A 21,837-nucleotide genomic window follows, 5' to 3' on the forward strand; every position below is an offset into this window, starting at 1 on the left:
CCATCATCTTTGGGGGTTAGGATTTCAACATGAATCTGGGGTGAACACAGACATTCAGACCAAAGCAGTGTGCTTTATCTTAGAATAATCTTTCATATAAATCCTAGAATAAAAAAGCTGCCTTCTTAAAAGCTTTCACAGTGGTCATACCCCCCCAAGGACCACAGTGGCTCACCGTTGCTTCCCTTTCATGTCCTACTTCCTCTGCGTAACTTTCAAGATTTCATCCTGTTTCCACCAAATGAACTTCACCATTTAAGTAGTTAAGTAGTGGAGCAGATCAATAAAATACCCCACAGTCACTTAACTGCTGTATTTGTTATGCTCTTACACTCTGCTTTTCTTCCTGTCACCTTTTCAAATCACATCTGTCCTTCAAAGATAAGCTTCAGTCTTATGTGTAGCCCAAAGCCTCATCCCCTCACTTTTTCTTTATCCTACACAAATACTTCCTTTTTTCAGGATTCTTTTTCTGTTTATTATTTATACGACTCAGTTTATTTGTTTTGTGTGTGCCTATTTTTTTTTTTTCTTTGCAGTTAAGTCCTTTGAGACAGCTACCATAGCAGGCCTTTTTGTAGTTGCAATATGGTAGGTGTGCCATAAATAACATTTTTTTTAATTCCTTTTTTAAAGTTTTTGTTTAAATTCCAATCAGTGCCATAAATATTTTTTAAGGCTGTTGATGACATCTAGATTAGAATGAGTGGCTATTAGTTGCTTTACCAACTGATTCATAGAAAAAAAAGTGAGTTTACTAAAAGTATTATGAATAAGAGCATGTTAGGTGCATATTGAAAGCAAACAAAACAAGAACAGCAACATCAGAGTCTTTTTACACAAATATATATAAAATGCACTAGGAAAACAAAAGTACCAATTAAGAAATAGAGCATGAATATTATTTCAAAACTGGAAGAACTGGAAAAGCTATGTTACTTTTGAGGAATTTTATTCATTCATTTTTTTATTGAGAGAGAGTGAGCAGGGAAGGGGCAGAGAGAGGAAGAGAGAGAGAATCCCAAGCAGGTTCCAGTGCAGAGCCCACCTTTGGGACTTGATGCCACAACCCTGGGATCATGCCTTTGCCGAAATCAAGAGTCAGACACTCAACTGACCGAGCCACCCAGGTGCTCCATATTTAAGGAACTTTAAATTTTGATAATTCAGATATTTTAGGATAACTGTTTAAATATGAATACTGGCTGAAGACAGTTGTAGCTGCCAGATTTCATGAGATTAGAGAAATACCTTTTTTTACTGTTTTTAAGTTTTTATTTTGATTCCAGTTAACATACAGGGTTATGTTAGTTTCATGTGTACAATGTAGCAATTCACCAGTTCTACACGTCTCCCAGTGCTCATCAAGACAAGTGCCCTTCTTAATCCCGAGCCCTAGAGAAATACCTTTTTGTGTTTTCTACAGTCCAAATGAGAGGAGTCTTGGTATGTGCGTCAGTTACTAAATGCACTGTCCCCATATCAGTATTTGAATGAATTCATCCAGACCTTTGCAGGTTTCCTACAGGATTTCTCTTTCCCCAGAACCCCCCAGAACCTCTAGGAGTGCCCCCCCCCCCCCCCCCCCCCCCCCCCCCCGCCTGGCTCACAGGTTTCCTGTGACAATCTGGTTTTTCTGGGTATGCTTAGGCTCTGCCCTCCCAGTGTCTGCCTGCAGGGATGTGCTCTGGGGACTCACTCCTGGCCTTGCTTCCTCAGTTGCAAACCAGCATGCGGGGAAATGCTGCCCCTAGTTGAAGGTTGGGGCAGAACCGCCTACTTTGGTCTCTTCTCATTTCTTTTTTTTTTAATTTTTTTTTTTTTAATGTTTATTTATTTTTGAGACAGAGAGAGACAGAGCATGAACGGGGGAGGGTCACAGAGAGAGGGAGACACAGAATCTGAAACAGGCTCCAGGCTCTGAGCAGTCAGCACAGAGCCCGACGCGGGGCTCGAACCCACGGACCGTGAGATCATGACCTGAGCTGAAGTCGGACGCTTAACCGACCGAGCCACCCAGGCGCCCCGGTCTCTTCTCATTTCAATGCCTCCCCCCATCCTCCCCCACTCACTTCCCCTCCTCCACCCCCCCTTCCCTTACCTCTACATAACCCCAGAATTCCAAGGAAAGCAGTTTAGAAGTGACCAGTACAGACAGATCCCACGTCGAGCCATAATCCCGCTGTGCAGTTTTGTTCTGCTCTGGGGTGTCTGGCTCATCCTGACCATTGCTGAGAAACTTCTTTCCCCTTTTTAATAAAAACCGCTCTTTCACCTAGTATTTCCATTTTGGGGAAGACTTAACTCCATTCATCAGATGATACAGGTAGAGAACCTTGAAGTCATCCTTGGCTCTTCCCGATTTCCACTTCCGCTTTGTTAGCAAATCACCTTGCTTTTCTGCCTTCAGAGTATGCCCCACTCTGCCAGCCTGGGCAGCCTCCTTTTCTGTTTCTCTGCTAGAAACTACAGCGGCCAGCTGGCCGCCTCTGTTTTCTCACTCTTTCTTCCCCGCAGCCTCATGTAGCGGTTCGGTATGCCTGCAGTATACCTGGCTCTACTGTCACATGACCCTGAGTGTGTTAATTAGCCTTTCTGGGACTCCGTTTCCCTCACAGTTAAATGAAGACCAGGATAATGATACTTTTTACCTCGTGTGGTTGTATCAGAGGAGTTCTTACACGCAAATCTCTTAGAACAGTGTGGGCAGATGGTCAGCATCTGGCAAACGTCAGCTAGTAGGTGATACTGAGGTTATTGCAGTTGCCATGTCTTATGCATCCAGAACTGAAACCGACCTTCTTGAAACATTGATCAGATATGTTTCCATTGGCTTTGTGTCCCTTTTAGAGCAGTATCCGAAGTCCTTACCATGGCTTGCTGAACCCTTCCTAATTTGCCCTTGCTCACTCTAGTCCAGCTGGCCTGCGATGGTTTTCCACTTGGCCCAGCCATTTCGGCCTTTGCTCTCATTTTCCCTCAGCCACAGTGCTCACCCACAGATATTTGCACAACCTACCACTCCCTTCATTTTAGTCTCTGCTCAGATGTGAGCTCCTCAGAGAGGTCTTCCTTGATTTCTGTTCTAGAAATCATCCTGTTTTCTGTGTCCTTTAACTTTATGAAAAGATAACTACCTAACATTATATCTGTTTGTTTATTGGTTATTTATTCACTACACTAAGTTCCATAATAAATGAAAACAAGGGACTCTGTTTTGTTCATCATTGTAGCCCCTCCCTACCAAGGCCTTTCAGGTACATAGTTGATGCTCAGGGGGTGTTTGCTATGGGATGGATGGGGTGGGGTGGTGGGTGGATGAACAAAGAAAGATTTTCCCCTTTGTTCTTTGCTCAAGATATGCTCAGGTTACCAGATAGCTGGAGAGGCCTCAGTGAACTTTTTTTAAGATGAGATCACTTTAGAGAAGACTTCAGGTTGGGTGTTTTGGTTTTGTTTTGTTTTATTTATTTTGTGAGAGAGAGAGTGTGCATGCACTCGTAGTGGGGGCAGAGAGAGAGAATCACAAGCAGTCTTCCCGCTATCATCATGGAGCCTGCCTGACATGGGGCTTGATCTCACAAACCATGAGATCGTGACCTGAACCTAAACCAAGAGTCGGACGCTTAACTGACCGAGTCCCGCAGGCACCCTGAATTTTGGTACCTTCTTATACTACTGTTCAAGGTCTGCTACCCATGCCTTTCCTAGCTGCTAGTGACAAGGAAATTATTTGGGTTTATTCAATCCACTGAGCTCATGCTGTTCTGCCTGTTACTACCAACCTCAAGTCCCAAGAGAAAGCATGTAAGTCTATCTGGAATCAGAAAAAATAGAGACGTATGGAATGTTTACCAAAAATTCTGCTTCTGAAAGAGCTGTAGGTCCAGGCTGTTTATGAAAATGTGATTTTTTTTTTTTTAAGCCTTCAGGTTTAAAATGCTTCCTAGTCTCTCAGAGATGGAACACTGAGTTACTTATTCACTAATCAGTTGAATATGAATTTTAAAAATTAGCATTTGCCATTTATCCTTTAAATAATGATGTAACTTAATTAGTGTGTAATAACTTTATACTAATTCATTGACATTAATACTGACCCTATTAAAAAAAAAATACTGACCCTATTGACTTCAATCCATGAAGAGATTGGAGAAGTGAAAGATTTCGGGAATAAGTGGTGACCATCTTTATTTTTGTCTTTTGCATAATTCCTGAGGTTTTTTGTTTTTAATCACTCTTTCTAATTTCAGTTGGTTACTGTGTACTACGGTCGTAGAACCTATGAGTTCTTTTAGTGCTTTTCTATTTTAGACCTCTCTTCACCTTCGTGTTTATTAACCCAACGGTTTTCTGAACTACATCTTATTATAATCTGAGTGAAAAAACGACTTTCTTTCTGGTTTGAGGAGGAGTGAGTCACGTGCTAATTTTACACTTAGCCTTTTTTTTTTTTTTTTTTTTTTTTTTTAAGTCACTGACAAATGAGTTAATGTTTGGAGTTGAACTAAATTCAGAGACAGTGTCAGATTGGGTGTTTGGCCTTCAGACAGTAATAATGTAGGTGTTCTTTGGTTGAGCTCAGGGATGATAGAAGTCTCCCCTGGAGCAGAACAAAGACTCACTTGATCTTGATTATCAGTACGAATGAAGGCGCAAGTAGTTCCTGAATCCTTCTGACCTTTGGGGTTCTAAGCAAGGGCACATGGCTTGTAACAGCCAAGTGATACTCTCTGATTCTTCGATGTCAGTTCTTCCCTTCACCGTGAAGCAGATTTCCCCAGGCTTTGGATTACTCACCAACCTACCTTTGTAGTCTTTGTGTCAACGTAGAATATCTTCGCCTTTTCTTACCTACAAAATACGGTTTTTGTTTAGGAGAATGTAAGTGTAAAAGTAGTCCCAAATCAGAGATTTCTTTTATAAAATGTTTTCCTTTTTATTCATGTATGTATAGACTTTTAAAACCATCATCGTTATTATTACAGGCTATGGTTGCTTGTTATCCAGGCAACGGAACGGGTTATGTACGTCACGTTGATAATCCAAATGGAGATGGAAGATGTGTGACGTGTATATATTATCTTAATAAAGACTGGGATGCCAAGGTATGCAGCTTGCTTGACCGTTCTTTTTTTTTTTCTTTTTTCTCATAGGTATTAAGACTCAGATTCCTCTTAGGTGAGACTGTCTTTCACACATGGAATAGTTTAAAATTTCTTAGATTTGTTTCAGTCTTGGGTATTAGGAGTGGATCTTTGTAAAGTGAAATCTAATAATATGTCTCAAAAAGTGGATTCCCTTGTTTTCAGATATTAGAGCATTCATCCAAATGTAACATTTTGTTGTTGTTGTTTTTTCTCTTTTAAGTAAGCTCTACTCCCAACGGGGGGCTCGAACTCACGACCCCGGGATCAAGAGTCGCATGCTCTACTGATGGAGCCAGCCAGGTGCCCCCCCAAATTTAACCGATACCAAAATGTATTTAATTAAAATATATACGTTTTAGTGGCTTTTATAAAAAACACTTCTGAGAACACTTGTTTTATAACGGCTTTTGAGGGAGATTATATATAAATATTATGGGTTATTTCCTACTTCTTCTTGTTGCAGAGATACTGTCTGGCATTGAGTTATTGAATTGAATATTGGAGGCAGGATTCCTTCTCTCCTGATTCTGGAAAAACTAGAAGTTTATCAGTGCTGACAAATCCTGTAAAACCTACTAGAGTTTACAGTACATTTAATTTTCTCTTGTTTTAAATATTTATTTCCTTATATTAGCCTGAGTTTCACTTGAGTTTAAATGATTGAAACCTCAGAAGTATGTCATGCTTTGTTACTGCTTTGTAGGTTGTTTAAACTAATTTTGGGTTGATTTTTTAAAATCTGTATTTACTTTTATTGAAGCAAAATATTCAAATAGAAAAATGAACACACTGTATATAATAGCCCTGTGGATTTTCAGAGGGAACACACCTGTATAGCCAGGGTAATTTTTTTTAATGTTTCTTCATTTTTGAGAGAGAGAGAGAGAGAGAGAGAGAGAGTGTGTGTGTGTGTGTGTGTGTGTGTGAGCGGGGGAAGGGCAGAGAGAGAGGGAGACAGAATCTGAAGCAAGCTCCAGGCTCTGAGCTGTCAGCACTGAGTCTGACATGGGCCTCGAACTCCCGACCCATGAGATCATGACCTGAGTTGAAGTCGGATGCTTAACTGACTGAGCCACCCAAGTGCCCCAGTAATTTTTAAAAATCAAATAACCTTTAAACACTTCCCTCCCACAAACAAACATATACATAGAAATGGAAAGCACCAAGTCTTAATTATGTAAAAACCTAGTCCTATCCTAAATCATACCCTAAAACCTAAGGCATGCTCACAGTGTTGTTCCAGTAATCTTTCTGTGTTATACTGATTTAAAGATTTTCCTCTGGTTTTGCCCAAGTTCAAAATGAAGGTAAGTTTTACTGCTAAGTAGATGTTGAGGCATTACAACGTGCATGGTTTTTCTATTACAGCTTTCAAAGTTTAAAAGAAAGAAATTTGGTCATTCACCTTGAGCCCAACATACAAAACAGATTGATGTAACTTCGGTTAAAACTTAAAAAATATTTCTCCCCAATTCTGTGAATATCTTGACAGCTAGAAATATGTTTGAACAACTCCTAACTTCTGTATTTTGTTAGGTTCTTTCTAGGCTGATCTCCTTTTAATTTTGATATGACCTAGCCAAGGTCATTAATACGTAGTTTCTAAATTAGTACATAAGAAGAAAAAAGTCATTAGGATTTTTGTATATAGATCTAAAAGCTTCCATTGCAAGATTACACTGAGTATGTACAGCATGCCAGACATCATTCTGGATGCTGGAAATAGACCAGAAATAGAAATAGCCCTCATGGAGCTTGGAATCTAGTGGAGGGAACAGATGAGTACATTAACAATTGCTTATGCCCAGTGCAGGATAGACTGCTGTGGGACCACATAGGGGGCCACCTAATTCAGGGTTCAGGGAAGGTTTCCCACAGGGGGATTGGAAGCTTTAATTACGTGTTTTCAAATATTTTCAGCAGATCACCTGTGATATTCCCAGTGACTCCAGTCAAAGGGCAAGGGGAAGAAAGGATATGTTCTTGGTCACAGTCTAGAGATTCTTTAGATGTTTGCATGAGTGCCACAGGAATCCATCTGAAGAGAGCCTGAGGAAGGCAGGCCAGGGTACACAGTAGCTCAAATTTAACTTAAGAATGAGCCTGATAAACAGCTTGTCTACAGATTCTGGGCATAGGCTCAACCTCCTTGATGTCTTGATTAAGTATGAGTTGCTTTCAGTTTTAGAATCTACCTGCTTAGGAGTTCGGTTCTTCAAGGGTAAAGAGCTACTCAGTTGGGTGGGTTTTGCCTCACTTTAATTCCCCCCAGATTGTAAGTACCACAAGGACAGCATCTGTGTGCACTGTTCCCTCCTCTGTCCTGAGGGCCCGGCACAGGTCCCAGAACAGTAGACACTCGGTTGGTATGGGAATAAATAGGTGAGTCCATCTGATCCCAGATAGAGAAGGATGTATATTTGGGTGAATAGTAATTATCCTTTCTGGATGGAATCCAGTGCTGTAAGCAGCTAGCCGTCAATGTGTGAGGCCCAGTCTTGCAAGGGAGAGCCCCCATTTCTAATAAAATGACCACAGTGATGATCATAAATGAGGACACTTTCTACTGATAGGTTGAATTCCTTAAGTAAGAGCCATTAAATTTGTGACTGTCCTGTTAATTACTGTTGAACGTTAAAACACAGTAAGCCCTTTATTTGACATACTTAACCATTTATAGTAATTGAAACGGACACATTTTTAACGAATAGGCTAATTAAGCATATCATTAGCATACCTAAATCAGAAAGGTGTAATGACTAGTTTTTAAAACTTCCAAGTGTCATGTTTAAGCCTTTTGAATTCAGAATATTCATCTGTTTCACCAAATATTTACAAAAAAGTCCCTAAAAAAATGAATTTTTCCTCTTATCATTGCATGTACTTGGAATCTCAGCTCCTTTTCATACCTTGTTAATTGGAATGTATTTGTGAATAATCCAGTTAAGAATTTTCATTCTGAAATGATCTCCCCCTGCCCCCCATCAATTTAATTTTATAGTATTCTTACTCTCATACTCAAATATTTGGCTCTTTTCCTTAGGTAAGTGGAGGTATACTTCGAATTTTTCCAGAAGGCAAAGCCCAGTTTGCTGACATTGAACCCAAATTTGATAGACTGCTGTTTTTCTGGTCTGACCGTCGCAACCCTCATGAAGTACAACCAGCATATGCTACAAGGTAGTATTGCTTTTAAGAAAAATTTGGAAAAGACTGTGGTAGAAGAGGAGGGGATAGATAGGATATACTTGAAAGTTTTCTGCTATCTTCCTGTTCTTGAGTAGTCTTTATCATAATGCTTCAGTCATAACTTTTAACTTGGATAATTTTATATGATTTATTCCCAGTTCAGTGCCAAGCATTTGTGACTTTCTTTGCACAGCCACTTATGTTTAGGCTAAGAAATGGAAATACAGGCCATCTGTCTCCAGCCCTGTCTCCTTGTCTTATGCATCTCTAACTACTATCCATTCTGCAATTCTGTGATAGTCATTTGGGGGATAGAAGAATTCTACAGAGAAGGAAAAGGGCAGTTTTTTAAAAGAGAGTGAGGGAAGAAAAAGAGGGATAATGTAGAAAAATTTTACAAAACAGAAAAATCAGAAGCACTCAGAGTAGAAGTGAGGAGGAAAAGTTGCCATGTGTGGGAGTTCACGTTAGCCAAGTAACTCTTCAGCTTTAATAGTAAGCATCTGTGAGCCTTATTATATATTCTTTCTGCCATTTTCCTACGTTGAAATGTTAAGAGTATTAAAATGGAAGATGTTGCGGACCTCATTATAAATCTTTATAGAAAAATAGCACTGTTTTTCAGATACTGACTTTTCATTACAGAAGGGACCTTGAGCATCATGGTAGTGAATTACCGGCATGCAGTGGGTAGGTGGGGGCAGAGGAGGCCTAGCCTCAGATACAACAGGAGAAGAGTGGGCTTTACCTGGTGATGCTAGGCGTGGGCCAGCCCCAGCGCGGCTCCAATTCCAAAGACTTTGTTGTCGTCTCTCTTTCCTTCTTTGCATTTTTTTTGTTTGAAGTAATCCCTATACCCAGCGACCTCCGAGGCCAACAGTTGCATGTTCTACCGACTAAGCCAGCCAGGTGCCCCTCTTTTCTTCCTTCTGAGCTGTGCTGCCTTTAACCCTGATTCACACAGCTAGTAGCAAGCCTAGTAGTTTGTGGTAAGATATCCTAAGAAGCCACAGATGGAAACCAGGGGGGATCCTGTCCCATCAGATGATGTGCCCGTCCTGACTCTCCCATCTCTCCTGCTGGCACCCGGTGCCCGTCTCTGCTCCTGCTGCTTCTTTAAAACCCCTTTGACCTAGAAACGGCTTCATAGACCTTCCTTTTTATGGAATCTTGAGTATGGTCTGCTTGTATCGTTTCTAGATAAAGAGAGAGTGGGCACTGTTAGGTAGTAAATGCCAAACAGCTGTGGAGAGTGGATGCTACAGGACGTTGGAAGAGGGAGAGAGTGGCATTAAATGGAAAAGATGGACTAGATGAGCCAGGTGTCACAGTGAAGAGAGGAGCTCAGCTGGGCCCAGAATGACCAGAAGCGCAGAGTTAATGTGAGGAGAAGGACTCTTGAGTAGGTTGATGGGAGATCAGGGCAGAAGAATAGAATGGCGTGTGAGTTTCCAGCTGTGTTCTGGTGAGGACTGTGGGCTAGAGAAGGGGTTGATCCAGATGGGAGGACTCCGATTACTAAGTAACTGAAAATTTGGGGCAATATCTGTGCACCTTTCCCATTGCCAAGGCCACTGGGAAAAATAGAAGAGGCTACATGGTTAGAAGGGTGCTGGAGCTCTGGAAGGAGCAGAATCTGGAAGTCAGGAGGCCTCATTTTGACCTCCTTGTTGTCACTCAGCAGCTGAGTGATCTGTGAGCCTCACTTTGCCCAGTTGTCCAGACTCCCAGACTCTGACTCTCCTCTGCCTTTGACTCCTTCCTTGAGACGCCTACACGATTCAGTTCTCATTCAGTTCACATTCACGGGCTCTTCATTCGATCCGTGTTGCTCCCCCACCAGGGAGCCCTGGCCAGAATCTGCATGATGGTTTCACTGTTGTGTTCTAAGGAATTACCATGTATAGGGTGTTTTTACTTCCTGTGTGTGTGTGCACTTTCCCCATTATTGGTACCAGAAGCTGTAACTGTGCTCTGTAGTATTTGGTAAACCAGAGATTCTTCCTTTATTTGTGGAATGAGCTCTTCCAATTAAGTGAAGTTTTCAGAGGAATGGAGTTTAGCTAAATAAACTTGAAATGTTACAACAGAGTGTAATTGTTTTGGTAAAAATCCTGAAAACTCTTAGCATAATTTGAAGTCTTTCTTGATGGCTCCAGGTTATAAACTTGTAAACGTCCCTCAGTCTTTGCGGTAATTCAGCGACGTCCTCAGAAGCGCTTCAAACTGTTAGCCCTCCTCCTCTCCACAGGACCCCAGGCCTGGGGTTCTGTTCTGCGGAACTTAATGCTATTGATAGTGTGCTTTTTCTGTAATAGCCAGTTCTTTTACCTTCTTATTGTCTGTTTCCGATCTACTGTGGGCTTGCAAAACAGATAATCAATCAGGTTAAGTAGGTGGTAAGAACATCATAAAAACTCATCAACTTGGCAACATCACTGTTAGGTGCTCTTGCCCTCTGCTATACTCTTGAGCATTGAGCTTCCTGGAGAGGTGGGTTGTTATCCTCTGAGATCATTCAACTTAGGCATTACTTTGGCATTACACGTTTTAATAGGCTGTTGGAAGAGCTTACCACTTTTTTTCTTCCCCCCGGTGTGATCATTCTTAACCCTATTCTAAATTTTCTTGTAGGTACGCAATAACTGTTTGGTATTTTGATGCAGATGAGAGAGCGCGAGCTAAAGTAAAATATCTAACAGGTAAACATTATTTGGGGCCAGGGTCTACCGCAGGGAAAGCGCCCGCAGTCAGGCGGTGCTGTCCGTGAGTGTGAGCGCAGACACAGCCTTTATTAATTCCACAAAGACTTGCTCCTTATTTCTGTCAGATTCCTTAATTCCCTTAGGTAAAAGAGGACTTCTCTGAAGCTCTCTTCATTGTTACCATTAACCAACAAAATTATTCAAAGATTAGGAAAGTTTGAGGCAAGAAACCTTCAGAAAATTACTCAAACACAAGCTGAGTTTTTCTGTGATTATATCCCTTTCAATCGCAGGCTGCCAAACACTTCTGATAACTGCCATCTGGCTTCCTCTCATGCTCCTTTTAGCAGGAAGTTCATAAGTATGCTTTCCTTTTTATTTTTTACTTTTTTTTTTAAAGTGTATTTATTTATTTTGAGAGAGAGAGAGAGAGAGAATCCCAAGTAGGCTCCGCACTGTTAGCGCAGAGCCCGACACGGGGCTCCAACCCACAAACAATGAGATCATGACCTGAGCCGAAACCAAGAGCTGGATGCTTAACCGACTGAGCCATCCAGGCGCCCAGTACCCTTTCCTTTTTAAAAGTACATGCTCTAACGAATACGTAAAGAATCCAGGTTTTCCACATTGAATGTGAATTTGTGAAGAACATTAATACAAAGGAGATGAATTGAAATGCTGAAACCATTAAGTGAGGCGTGCTGAGTCTGTACCTGCCGGTGGTGTCCATGGACCAAACACACTTGCACCAGATCTGAAGATCCTTCGGCGTGCTGGCCTCCCCCGCCGTCCCCTACCATGGACTCTCTCCCAGGAGAAGTGGGTCTTACTTTTCTAACAGATGGACCACTTCCTTCTTTAACCCTACCCTAGATCTCCAAAGGCTGCTCAGTGCTCACATTACTGATTAGCTGTATTTTCATGAGCCGTCGATAATCCCACATCAGCCTTTTTATAAAACTATAAAATTGGGGGCGCCTGGGTGGCTCAGTTGGTTAAGCGTCTGAGTTTGACTCAGCTCATGATCTCATAACTTCTGAGTTCAAGCCCCGTATCAGGCTCTGTGCTGACACCTCAGAGCCTGGAATCTGCTTCGGATTCTGTGTCTCCTCCTCTCTCTCTGCCCCTCCCCTGCTCACACTCTGTCTCTCTCTCAAAGATAAATAAAACATTAAAAAAAAATTTTTTTAACCCTATAATTGGATGTTTGTGCTTTTAAGTTCTTATTTGTGGCAGAACCCTAGTGGTGAGCTTTCAGTGACAACACACTGCTATTTTGTAGCAATTCACATTGCTTTTGAAGTGAAAAGGAGATAAAATCATGATCGCTGTAGAGAATGGCTTTTCCTTTTGAAGGTTTACTAGTTCAGAGTGATGCATCAGTTACAACAGTGCTGCCGGTAGATTTTAACAGTGAGTGTGTGATCGTTTTCAGGGGATGTATGTTTGCAAAGCTGAGGCATGGTGCACACTGTTAGCTCAGTGGGAAGCAGTAACAGAAGCTATCTGGTGCTTAATGAATGAATAATAATTGTTGTGTTTTTTGTTTTTTTTTTTTGCCTTGCAGGCGAAAAAGGTGTGAGGGTTGAACTCAATAAGCCTTCTGATTCAATCAGTAAAGACGTCTTATAGAGCCTTTGATCCAGCAATACCCCCCTTCACCTACAGTAATTGTTGACGCGATTTGTTAACTTGTGAATACAAATAAGTGGGGTAAAGACAAATAGACAACCAGTTGGCATTTTAATAAGGAAACAGAAACAACTTCTTTGTGTTGCATCAGAAGGAAGATCTGGACTGCGTGACTTTGTAGTGACTTTGTACTGCATGATCGACTCCAAACCTGTGATTGCTAATGGGAAGAGTATAAGCCACCAGCTGACAATGGTATTGACACCTGGACATGAAATAAGTGCCCTCGGTAGAATTTTTTCATTCTTAATATTTTGCCAGATCTGTCATCTAGATGAGTTCATTTCATCGCTCCCTTTTTTATATAGTCAAGTTTGAATTTGAAGTAATTTTTGTATGATCAGGTACAATATATCAAAACTGAATTGAGAAAAAATTACAGTATTATTCCCCAAAATAGCATCGATCTATTTTTGTAAACTTCTTCGTACTATTAAATTTTGCCCTAAAAGACCTCTCATAATGATTGTTGCCAGTGACTGATGATTCCTTTCATTTTCTTTTTACCTAACGTAAGAAAAGGAGCACTTTACTCACCAACTAAAAAATCAGATTGTTTTGTAGTCCCGTCTTGTACACTAATTTGAACTCTTAAAAATTGCTGCTGTCGTTTTTTTGACATTGTTAGTGGAACATAACAGTACAAACCATCACCATTTACTACTACAAATAACTTTCAGTTCACATTTTATAAGAAAAAATACCCAGAAGGCTTTATTTTTTAAGTTAGAATTTTTACAAGACTAAAGTGACTGGCACTAAATGAACTTGATCTGCCCTTCGCATCAAGTTCCCGAGATAAAGGGCTTTCTCACGCTTTCAGGTATATTCTGTAGACGTAGAAGGTAACGTCCCCTTCCTAAGAGCTCTCCTTCCCAGCCAGTCAGTCGTACTTCCAATTTTGCTGTTATGTTTTCCTCCTCCTGCGACCCACGTGATGTGCAGATCAGAACCTTGCTTCTGTTGGATGGCGTCGGGGTGGGGGCGGGCGGACAGAGCGCCAGGGCTGAGCCGAGGTAGCGCAGACCAGTGCTGAGGCAGGTATTCCCTAGGCGTGATACCCGCCTCCTTGTCAGTACTGAAAGGTGTGTGTTTAGCTTAAAAAAACAAAAGAAGTGGAAAACCAGATGATTTTTTCTGTTTTATGATTTTTCTTTTACTTTTCAGAAGAAGAGGGAATATTACAGTATCACACAAGGCCTCCCAGACTTCTGTTTTTTGATATATGAACTGGGATGGATACATAAGACTTCATTTTCCTGGGCTAGTCTTTAGCAGAGCCCAGAGGGTGGTATCCGTATTTAACGTGAATTAGGGTCTAGACCTTGCCCACTTCAGTTTTCTATCTCTGTCCTTAATCTTTGCCAAAATGTGTGTACAGAAATATTTCTGTATATTTCAACTTATGACAGTTTTAGTATCTGTATAGTTTGTATTCAATTAGAGACCTTTTCTATGGAAAGCTCAGTAATTTTTATTAAAAGATTGCTATTCATGTAAAACATGAAAAAAAAAATCTAGTGAGACCAACAGTGTGGACTTAGGGTGGGGTTAAATATTCAGTATCGTGATCTCACTTAGAACTTGCAGGAGAAAATTAGAGCTTATGGTTGTTTTTCCTTGCCCGTGTTCAGTTTTGTTCCACTTCCTCTCTCTGTTCCAGATAATGCAATGTAACATCTCTCTAGTAAGTGCCTCTGCCAGCCGGACCTGGGAGAGCAAGCTGTCTTTGCCATCTGGTCTGCGTGCGGCACGCTGCACTCGGCCTTGACTCAGAAACGCTGTCATGTTTAGGTCTAGTGGAGACTGTTCTGTTGATGGGGGGAGGGGGGGTTGTGTGATTGTCAGGGTGGGAGCCCCTGTGTCATTCACATGTGTGTCTCTGCAGTTGTGCAAAGTGTCAGATTCTACTCTATGTGGGTTGTGCTTTCCAGGCAGGTCTTGACATTTGTACTTTTCGGAAAATTTTATCTAATTCCTTGGAGATCATTGTGAAAGGATCAAGGAATCCAGGAGAGCCATTTCTTTAATATCCATTTAAAACCTGTTCGTTTCATGTTAGCGGGACCGTTAACTTGTCACCAAACAGGACTCTGTTTAAGACAAAATTTAAAACTACTTGTGGCCTATATATGTTTAATCCTAGTTAAAGACAAAGCTTCTAATGCTGTTTTTCATTGAATACATTAACTGGCTGTAAAACACAGACCTTTATCAACAGCAGGCAAAGAATTTCAGGATTCATATACAGATAGACGGGAAAGTCATGTAATTTGAAAAGCAGTGTTCCGTTACGAAAGAGCTCTCAAGTTGCTTGTAAAGCTAATCTAATTAAAAAGATGTATAAATGTTCTTGAAAAATTATGGTTGTTATTTCCAGCTGTCTTTTTTTTTTCTTTTGGTTTTTAAATCTTTTATCCTACACGGACAGTCTTAATGGGCCCTTCTATCAGATAATGTGCTTTTCTATCACACATCTCTGGCTCAGTCCAGAATGTCTGGGATGACTTTTTATAAATGATAATGAGGGAAAGAGAGACAACAGTAAACACAGGAGTCTAACAATCCTAGAGACGTCCTGGGGGTGATTGGCCTGTCCATGGGATCCATGAGCTCTCCGTTTGGATTCTCAGCAATTGGATTCTTGCCCTTTCAATAGAATTTTTAAAACTACCCTAACACCAGGGCTGCTGAGCATATCTGTATCACCCACTCTGCAACAAACAAGAAGGGGCATCAGGCATAGATCTATAATTGTCACAGGTGTCCTAAGTATGTGTGCACAAAAGTTTACTTTGTGTGGTCGTGGACTAAAATATAAGAGCTCTTGTCATGTGAGATCAATAGACACGTTCCTTTATCTCTTATCTAAGAAACTTTTAGTGTGGTGTTCTCGTTATTTTCCAGCCTCTCTCTTGGGGCATTTGGATAACTGTACTGAAATAAAGCTGGGTGGATGAAAGGAGAGGGCAGATGAGTCCGAGACGAAGACTAATTAAATTAGGTAGTGTTGTGAAAAGAGCACAGGACTGACAAATCTCTCTTCAGTTCTGGCCCAGGAACTTAATTATGTGATCGCTGGGGACTTCTTCATCTGAAAATAAACACAGTAGCTCCGGACCTGCAGAGCTGTGTGAGACCTAATGAAGTACAGATTATTTCCCAAGGTGCACATGGCCCAAGGATGGAGCGCTCCGCTGTGGCTGTAGACTCCGATGGTCAGTATTTGTACCGTACATTTAATAATGGACTTGTAGACTGGAGTTTCTCTGTTAGTTTATAACCACTCAGGAGTAAATGCCCAGTCTCCACTACCACATCTGAAGTCAGGAATATGTTCCCCAAATTCTGCTGTTGGTTTTAATGCATATTCTTTTCCTGATCCACCAGCAAGTAAATTTCACTTGAAATAGGGCAAGTGCCCAAGGATAAACCGTTGGACCAGTGATGTGGGTGAAGGGCCTGGCCTCACGAGCTGGAAAAAGTTTTGTAAGGAGAAAACAAGAAGAAACCACTTCCCAAGACAGGTGGAGCCCTAACAGCTGCCAGCAGCCAAAGCGCCTTCTATCGAACGGGTGATCTTTTAACTCTGAACAAGGTGTAAAGTTTATTAGATAGGGCGTTACTGGATCAGGTCTTTTCATTGGGATTAGGACCTGTCCTGCCAAAGTTAATTACTGTTATTATCGAGTTCTATAAAATCCCTCTACATTTTTTTCCCTCAGAACCAGCAGAGTAGGCCGAGCAAACCTCATCTCCGTTTAGAATTGCAACAGGATAGCGCAGTGATTGGCTCACAGTCACGGAGCTAGTAAGCGGTAGTGAGCATCGGCTTTCCTTTCCTTGTGTAACTTTTTAAAAATTATTTTTTAAGTAATCTCTGCACCCAGCGTGGGGCTCAAACTCCCAACCCCAAGATCAAAAGTGACATGCTGTACTGACTGAGCTGTCCAGGCGCCCCTGTTTTCATAGTCAAAGCTATACATGTACATGTAGCCAAGTCAACTTGTTCTGTAAGGGTTTTTAAGGAAAACAGCCCCTCCTGTTCTTCATCTGAGAATTTAACTCTTACATGACTCTTTGGGTTTAATTAGTGGCCAGAAGAGGTCTAAGTAACATAATCCCATTGCTCCATGTTGGATCTTCAGTGTGAGACCTTACGTACTGACCGGTTCCCCACATGAAAGATAAAAATGTAGGTTCCTGTCCGGCCTCCCTCACCATCCCCGCCAAACATGTACAGCACGCCTCCATATCCCCCCATCTTCCTTTTGTAATTCTGTCGTAACCTAGATCAGGTTGATAGTCAAGACTACTGGTGATATTCAGAGCATGGTTTACACGGAGGAAATTGTGATGACTTTTCTTCCAGTTTTTGCTTTTATCCTGATGTCCTGATTTTTCCTACTTTTCCTGTGGCTTCTAGCCTGCAGCAGTCCGGAGCGGCTGTCCTCTCTGCCTGGTAGACAGCCGTCTTCCTGAGGTCTCCTTTCCCCATTGTTCTGGAGACCCCCTCCACCACTCTCTGTTGGGTCTCCTGTTTCCTGGATCCCTTCCTTATCTTCCCCTTTCTCGGCTGATTTCCTCGGTCTGGTGGAGCATGTCCTTCACATGTCTTCCTGGGAAAGAGTATGTGGGTGGTATATTTCCCAAGACCAGTGTCTTTATTTTGCCCTCACGCTTCGTTGGTAACTAGAATGGAGCTTACCATTCGAGTTGGGAAATCATTTTCCTTCAGCGTTTTGAAGGCATTGCCTCACTGGTTTTAGGTTCCAGTGTGGTTGCAGAGAAATCCAAGGCCGTTCCTACTCCTCACTCTTTATATGTAGCCTGCGTGTCCTCTGTGGAGGCTCCTGGAATGATTCTTTGCCCCCGGGTCTCTGTAGTGTTACAGCATGCTTCAGCACGATCCTCTTTCTCAGCCAGTGTAGCAGGCACGCAGACTGTACCTTCACGCCCCACATTTGAGGATGTTTTCTGAAACTATGAGATTATTTCTCCTCTCCGTTGTCTTGCTCTTTCTGGAACTTCTGTTGTCCAGACAGTGCATCGACTGGTTTGTGCATATTACTCTTAGTTACCGTGTGTCTTTGTCCTTTACTTGTTTTACATCTCTTTTCCAGTTACGCCAAGTGAGGATTTGGTGTTAATTTCCAAGAGCTCTCTTTTCTTCTCTTAATGTGTGTGTGTGTGTGTAGGATACAATAACCTGTTCTATTTAATAGATACAGTATTTAACCTTACTTTGTGTTTAATTTTTCTCTTTCACGTTGTAAGTTTTGCTCAGATGTCATAATTCTTGTGCGTTCATATTTAAGGGGAGGTAGCCGGGCTTCTGGTTTTCCAAGAAATATTGGCAGCTGCCTAAATCTGAATCTCTTTCATAATCTTCCCAAGACCATACAGACAAGGAGAACCAAGTAAGTTCCCTATAACGCATACCTGCAGTGTAAGTGTGAGACACAGACAGAAGTTCAGCTTTCAGGAAAGCAGAGAAATAAGCATCCGAGGCCAGCATCAGGACCCATGTGAAGGCAGAGTCAGGTGGAAACTGTATGATAAGGGGACGAGCGCAAGAGGGGCCGAGTGGTGGCAGTACACGGGGGGGAAAAGGCAGGGACCCCACCACGAGTGATGGAAATACAGTCCCGGCTGATGATGGTTCAACTTAAATGATTTTTTGACTTTACAGGGGTGCAAAAACAATGCACACTCAGTAGAAACTGTACTTCGAATTTTGAATTTGGATCTTTTCCCAGGCCAGCAATACGAGGTACATACTCTCTCATGATGCCGGATGACGGCAGCGGCTTCAGCTCCCGGGCAGCCATGCAATCACAAGGGTCGACAACACACTTCATACCATTCTGCACCCACACAGCCATCTGTTCAGCACAGCATTCAGCCAATTACATGAAACAGTCAACACTTTATTATAAAATAGGCTATGGGGTGCTTGGGTGGCTCAGTCAGCTAAGCATCTGACTTTGGCTCAGGCTGTGATCTCATGGTTTATGAGTTCGAGCCCCAAATTGGGCTCTGTGCTGATGGTACACAGCCTGCTTGGGATTCTCTCTGTCCCTCTCTCTCTGCCCCTTCTCTGCTCTCTCTCTGCCTCAAAAATAAATAAATTTAAAAATTAAATTAAATAGGCTGTGTGTTAGAGGACTCTGCCCAACCACAGGCTAACATAATTGTCCTGAGCCCGTCTAAGGAAGGCTGGGCTGAGCTAGGACGTGGGGTAGGTTAGGTGTATTAAATGCATCTTCAGCTTATGATGGATTTGTTCCGCTATAACTTGGGGAGGATCTCTGTACTGCTAAATCTGACACCAGTTCACCAGAGCACTGGCCACTGGGTCATCAAGAAGTTTGAAAGTTCATGAGATTGCAGGTGGCTGTTTGGGGAAAGTATTGTTTGTTGGAGGAGGGGCTGGATGGTAAAGTGCAAGAAGGAAGCGGGGGGAGGGGTGGGGGGGTATGGGCAGGGGGAAATCACAGAATCAGAAGAGAACCACCCTCCCAGCTCAAATAGCAAAGTGTTCCCTCTGAGGAATACTGTACCAACAGAACACTCTGGAATCATACCCAGGAAGCCGCACAGACCCCTCATGTCTGCCTAGATAGAGCCAATTTTCTGCAAGTCAAGAGAAAGAATGCCTTTCAAAATGAGCAGAAAAAGGAAGACAACATTTATAAACACTGCCATAGGAAGAAGACAAAATGAGAGTCAATTCCAGCTGATGAAAAGCCCCTCCTCAACCAGAAGGCAGAGAAAACCACAAGAGCCAGGCTGAGTCAAATATCCTTACCCAGGACTTTGCAGAAATTAAACTTCACGCCGGAACTTGAACATTCAAAATGTCAGCACAGAAATGAAACAAAAAAAGAAAACCTTCAACGACCTGTAAAAAAATGAAAAAGACAAAATCATCTCATGATTAAAAGGTGAACAAGGAAGAACAGATTCAGGGAAGGGCAGTGAAGAAAAGTAGGAGAGCAGGCAAGGGTACACAGCAGAAGTTACACAGAGGAAGCACACAACTGTGTGCATTGTGGGGCGCTCACACAGTGACGAGAACGGACGGGCTACTGATACACAGCCTCCCCTTGTAGATCGAATGGAGGTAACTGGATATCTGGCATTAGGATGCAACTGAACAAGTGTGGGTGGGTCTATCTTCATAAATGAGTTCCCGGAAACCATTTATACCTGTGTAGGTACACACATTTATATACTGGATTTTTTTTTTTTTGAAGATTTGAAGTAATGTCTCCACCCAACATGGGACTCATCCCTGAGATCAAGAGCTCTACAGACTGAGCCAGCCAGGCGCTCCTCTATTGTTATTTTAAATGTATACCAATACATAAAAAGAATCCTGTGAGGAATCTTGTAAGAACAACAATAAAACAAATACCCTCCCCATTTCTTTCGTATAAATGCAGATTTTCATACGTTTCGTTTGTAAGGAATATTTAGTTTGTAAACAGTGCTGCTAACCTGGAATGATTTGCATCTCTTAAGAGTATTCTAGCTTGAAAATGCACAAACTTTGGTTCTTCGGAAAGAGTCCGTGTTCGTGAAGGGATTATTGAAAAAGCACATAAAAACGAACTTGAGAAATGTCTAACTTAACACCACTTAACACCAAGAATCTGAGAGGCTCCTCTTTGTTCTTTTGGACCGCTGATGTAGGGTCAAGCGACATTATATGTGTCCCAGGAAGCTTCCAGACTAATCTATGATACGGAGCAAAGTGCTAGATGTCAGACAGACTCAAAGGAACAGCACTGTAATTTCAGAAATAGTAGGAAAATATAGGTCTTGCCTTGTCTGGAAGGTTTCCTGTTCTGAATTATTACCGTTAGGCCCTATATGTGGGTTCCGGGTGTCTTTCTGGCAGAAGACTGTTCTGTTAGTGTGTCCAGTGAAAGGCGAACTGAAAACAAGGTTGGGGAGGTGAGGGTGCCTTGTGCATCAGCCCTTGTTTGTTTGAACAAGCACACATTCTTGGCCTGCCGTTCCCTTCTCACAGGACTTGAGATCATAACCTGTCCTTTCCTTTCTATGAATCAGAACTGGCAGCTATCATGCCAGTTGCTGGCAAGTTTTCTCCATTTCCTTTGGCTTCACCTTCAGTTTTTCAGATACTGAACTTCCCAGGAGCGCCCCCTGGTGTTCAATAAACGAGCGGTAAATTTGGCAAGGGTAATTCCAGCACAGAAACAAGCCAACGGCAGCTGGTTTCTGTACTACAGTATACAACACTGTGAGCCTTAATGATGATGTGGTTCCAGAGTCATTTAAGAAGAGCCAGTCTTTTGCTCTTCATTTCAAAAGACAGGTGATGATGAAGTATGATACATAACAACATTCTGGGGAAATGTCAGAAAAGCGCTAATTACGTGACGTCCTTTTCTGTTAATTTTAACTCCCTGGGCAATTTAACCCGTAATGATAATTGTCACATTAGAGTTTCACTTCACTAGTCAACAACAACTACAACAAACTGCTAAAAAACCAAGACAATAACAGGAAACCCTTGCTCTTCAGTAGGAATTAAACTACAGAGAGCTCAGCTTTTTTCTCCAAACAACCCAATGAGAGGAGGTCCTGCACGTGCCCCGGGTGCAGGATCCCAGGGAGGTAGCAAGTCTGTAAGAAGATACAGCAGCTATTCCACTTTGACATTGAAATTGACTTAAAAATCCTACGAAGTCCGAAAACATGCAAGCTCAGTGCTTCAGGACAATGGGACAGCATGAGATGCTCACTCTTGTGTCTTCCACTTAGATACACATTTATAGTCTAAAAAGCAAGACAGGACTTTCCAGATTTGAAGTCAGGTTTGCTAGATAATGAATAGCCCTGGCTCGAAGAAAACACAGAGTTTTTATAAAGTCTACTCCCCTTCCCCCCAACCCCCCCACAACCCATGTCCCCAGAACGAAGGGTGATAGCATTTAAAGGTGGACCCAGAACTTCCAGCTGGTATTAGGTTAGGAAGTTTGCTTTTTTTAAGGGATAAAAAAACGAAACCAACAGAACAGAAAATTGTTATAAATGACTCAGAGTTGGGGGTAACAGAATTCTTAAGG

At 42.0% G+C, this 21,837-nt stretch overlaps 1 protein-coding gene across 3 annotated transcripts in view; it reads left to right on the forward strand.

The window, feature by feature from the left end:
- EGLN1 (egl-9 family hypoxia inducible factor 1) overlaps nucleotides 1–15,100 on the forward strand; it is a 57,406-nt gene extending 42,306 nt beyond the window's left edge. Inside the window, exons 2-5 of one of the 3 annotated variants that reach the window (XM_042909066.1) lie at nucleotides 4,989–5,108; nucleotides 8,194–8,330; nucleotides 10,974–11,041; nucleotides 12,612–15,100. In XM_042909066.1, coding sequence (XP_042765000.1) covers nucleotides 4,989–5,108; nucleotides 8,194–8,330; nucleotides 10,974–11,041; nucleotides 12,612–12,676 — 390 coding nt within the window. In that variant the 3' untranslated portion in view covers nucleotides 12,677–15,100. The remainder of the gene's footprint in view (nucleotides 1–4,988; nucleotides 5,109–8,193; nucleotides 8,331–10,973; nucleotides 11,042–12,611) is intronic. The other 2 variants (XM_042909067.1, XM_042909068.1) reach the window with 2 other exon arrangements.
- Nucleotides 15,101–21,837: the final 6,737 nt, after the last annotated feature.

Source organism: Panthera leo, chromosome D2, assembly GCF_018350215.1.
Source record: "Panthera leo isolate Ple1 chromosome D2, P.leo_Ple1_pat1.1, whole genome shotgun sequence".
Classification (NCBI taxonomy): Eukaryota; Metazoa; Chordata; class Mammalia; order Carnivora; family Felidae; genus Panthera; species Panthera leo.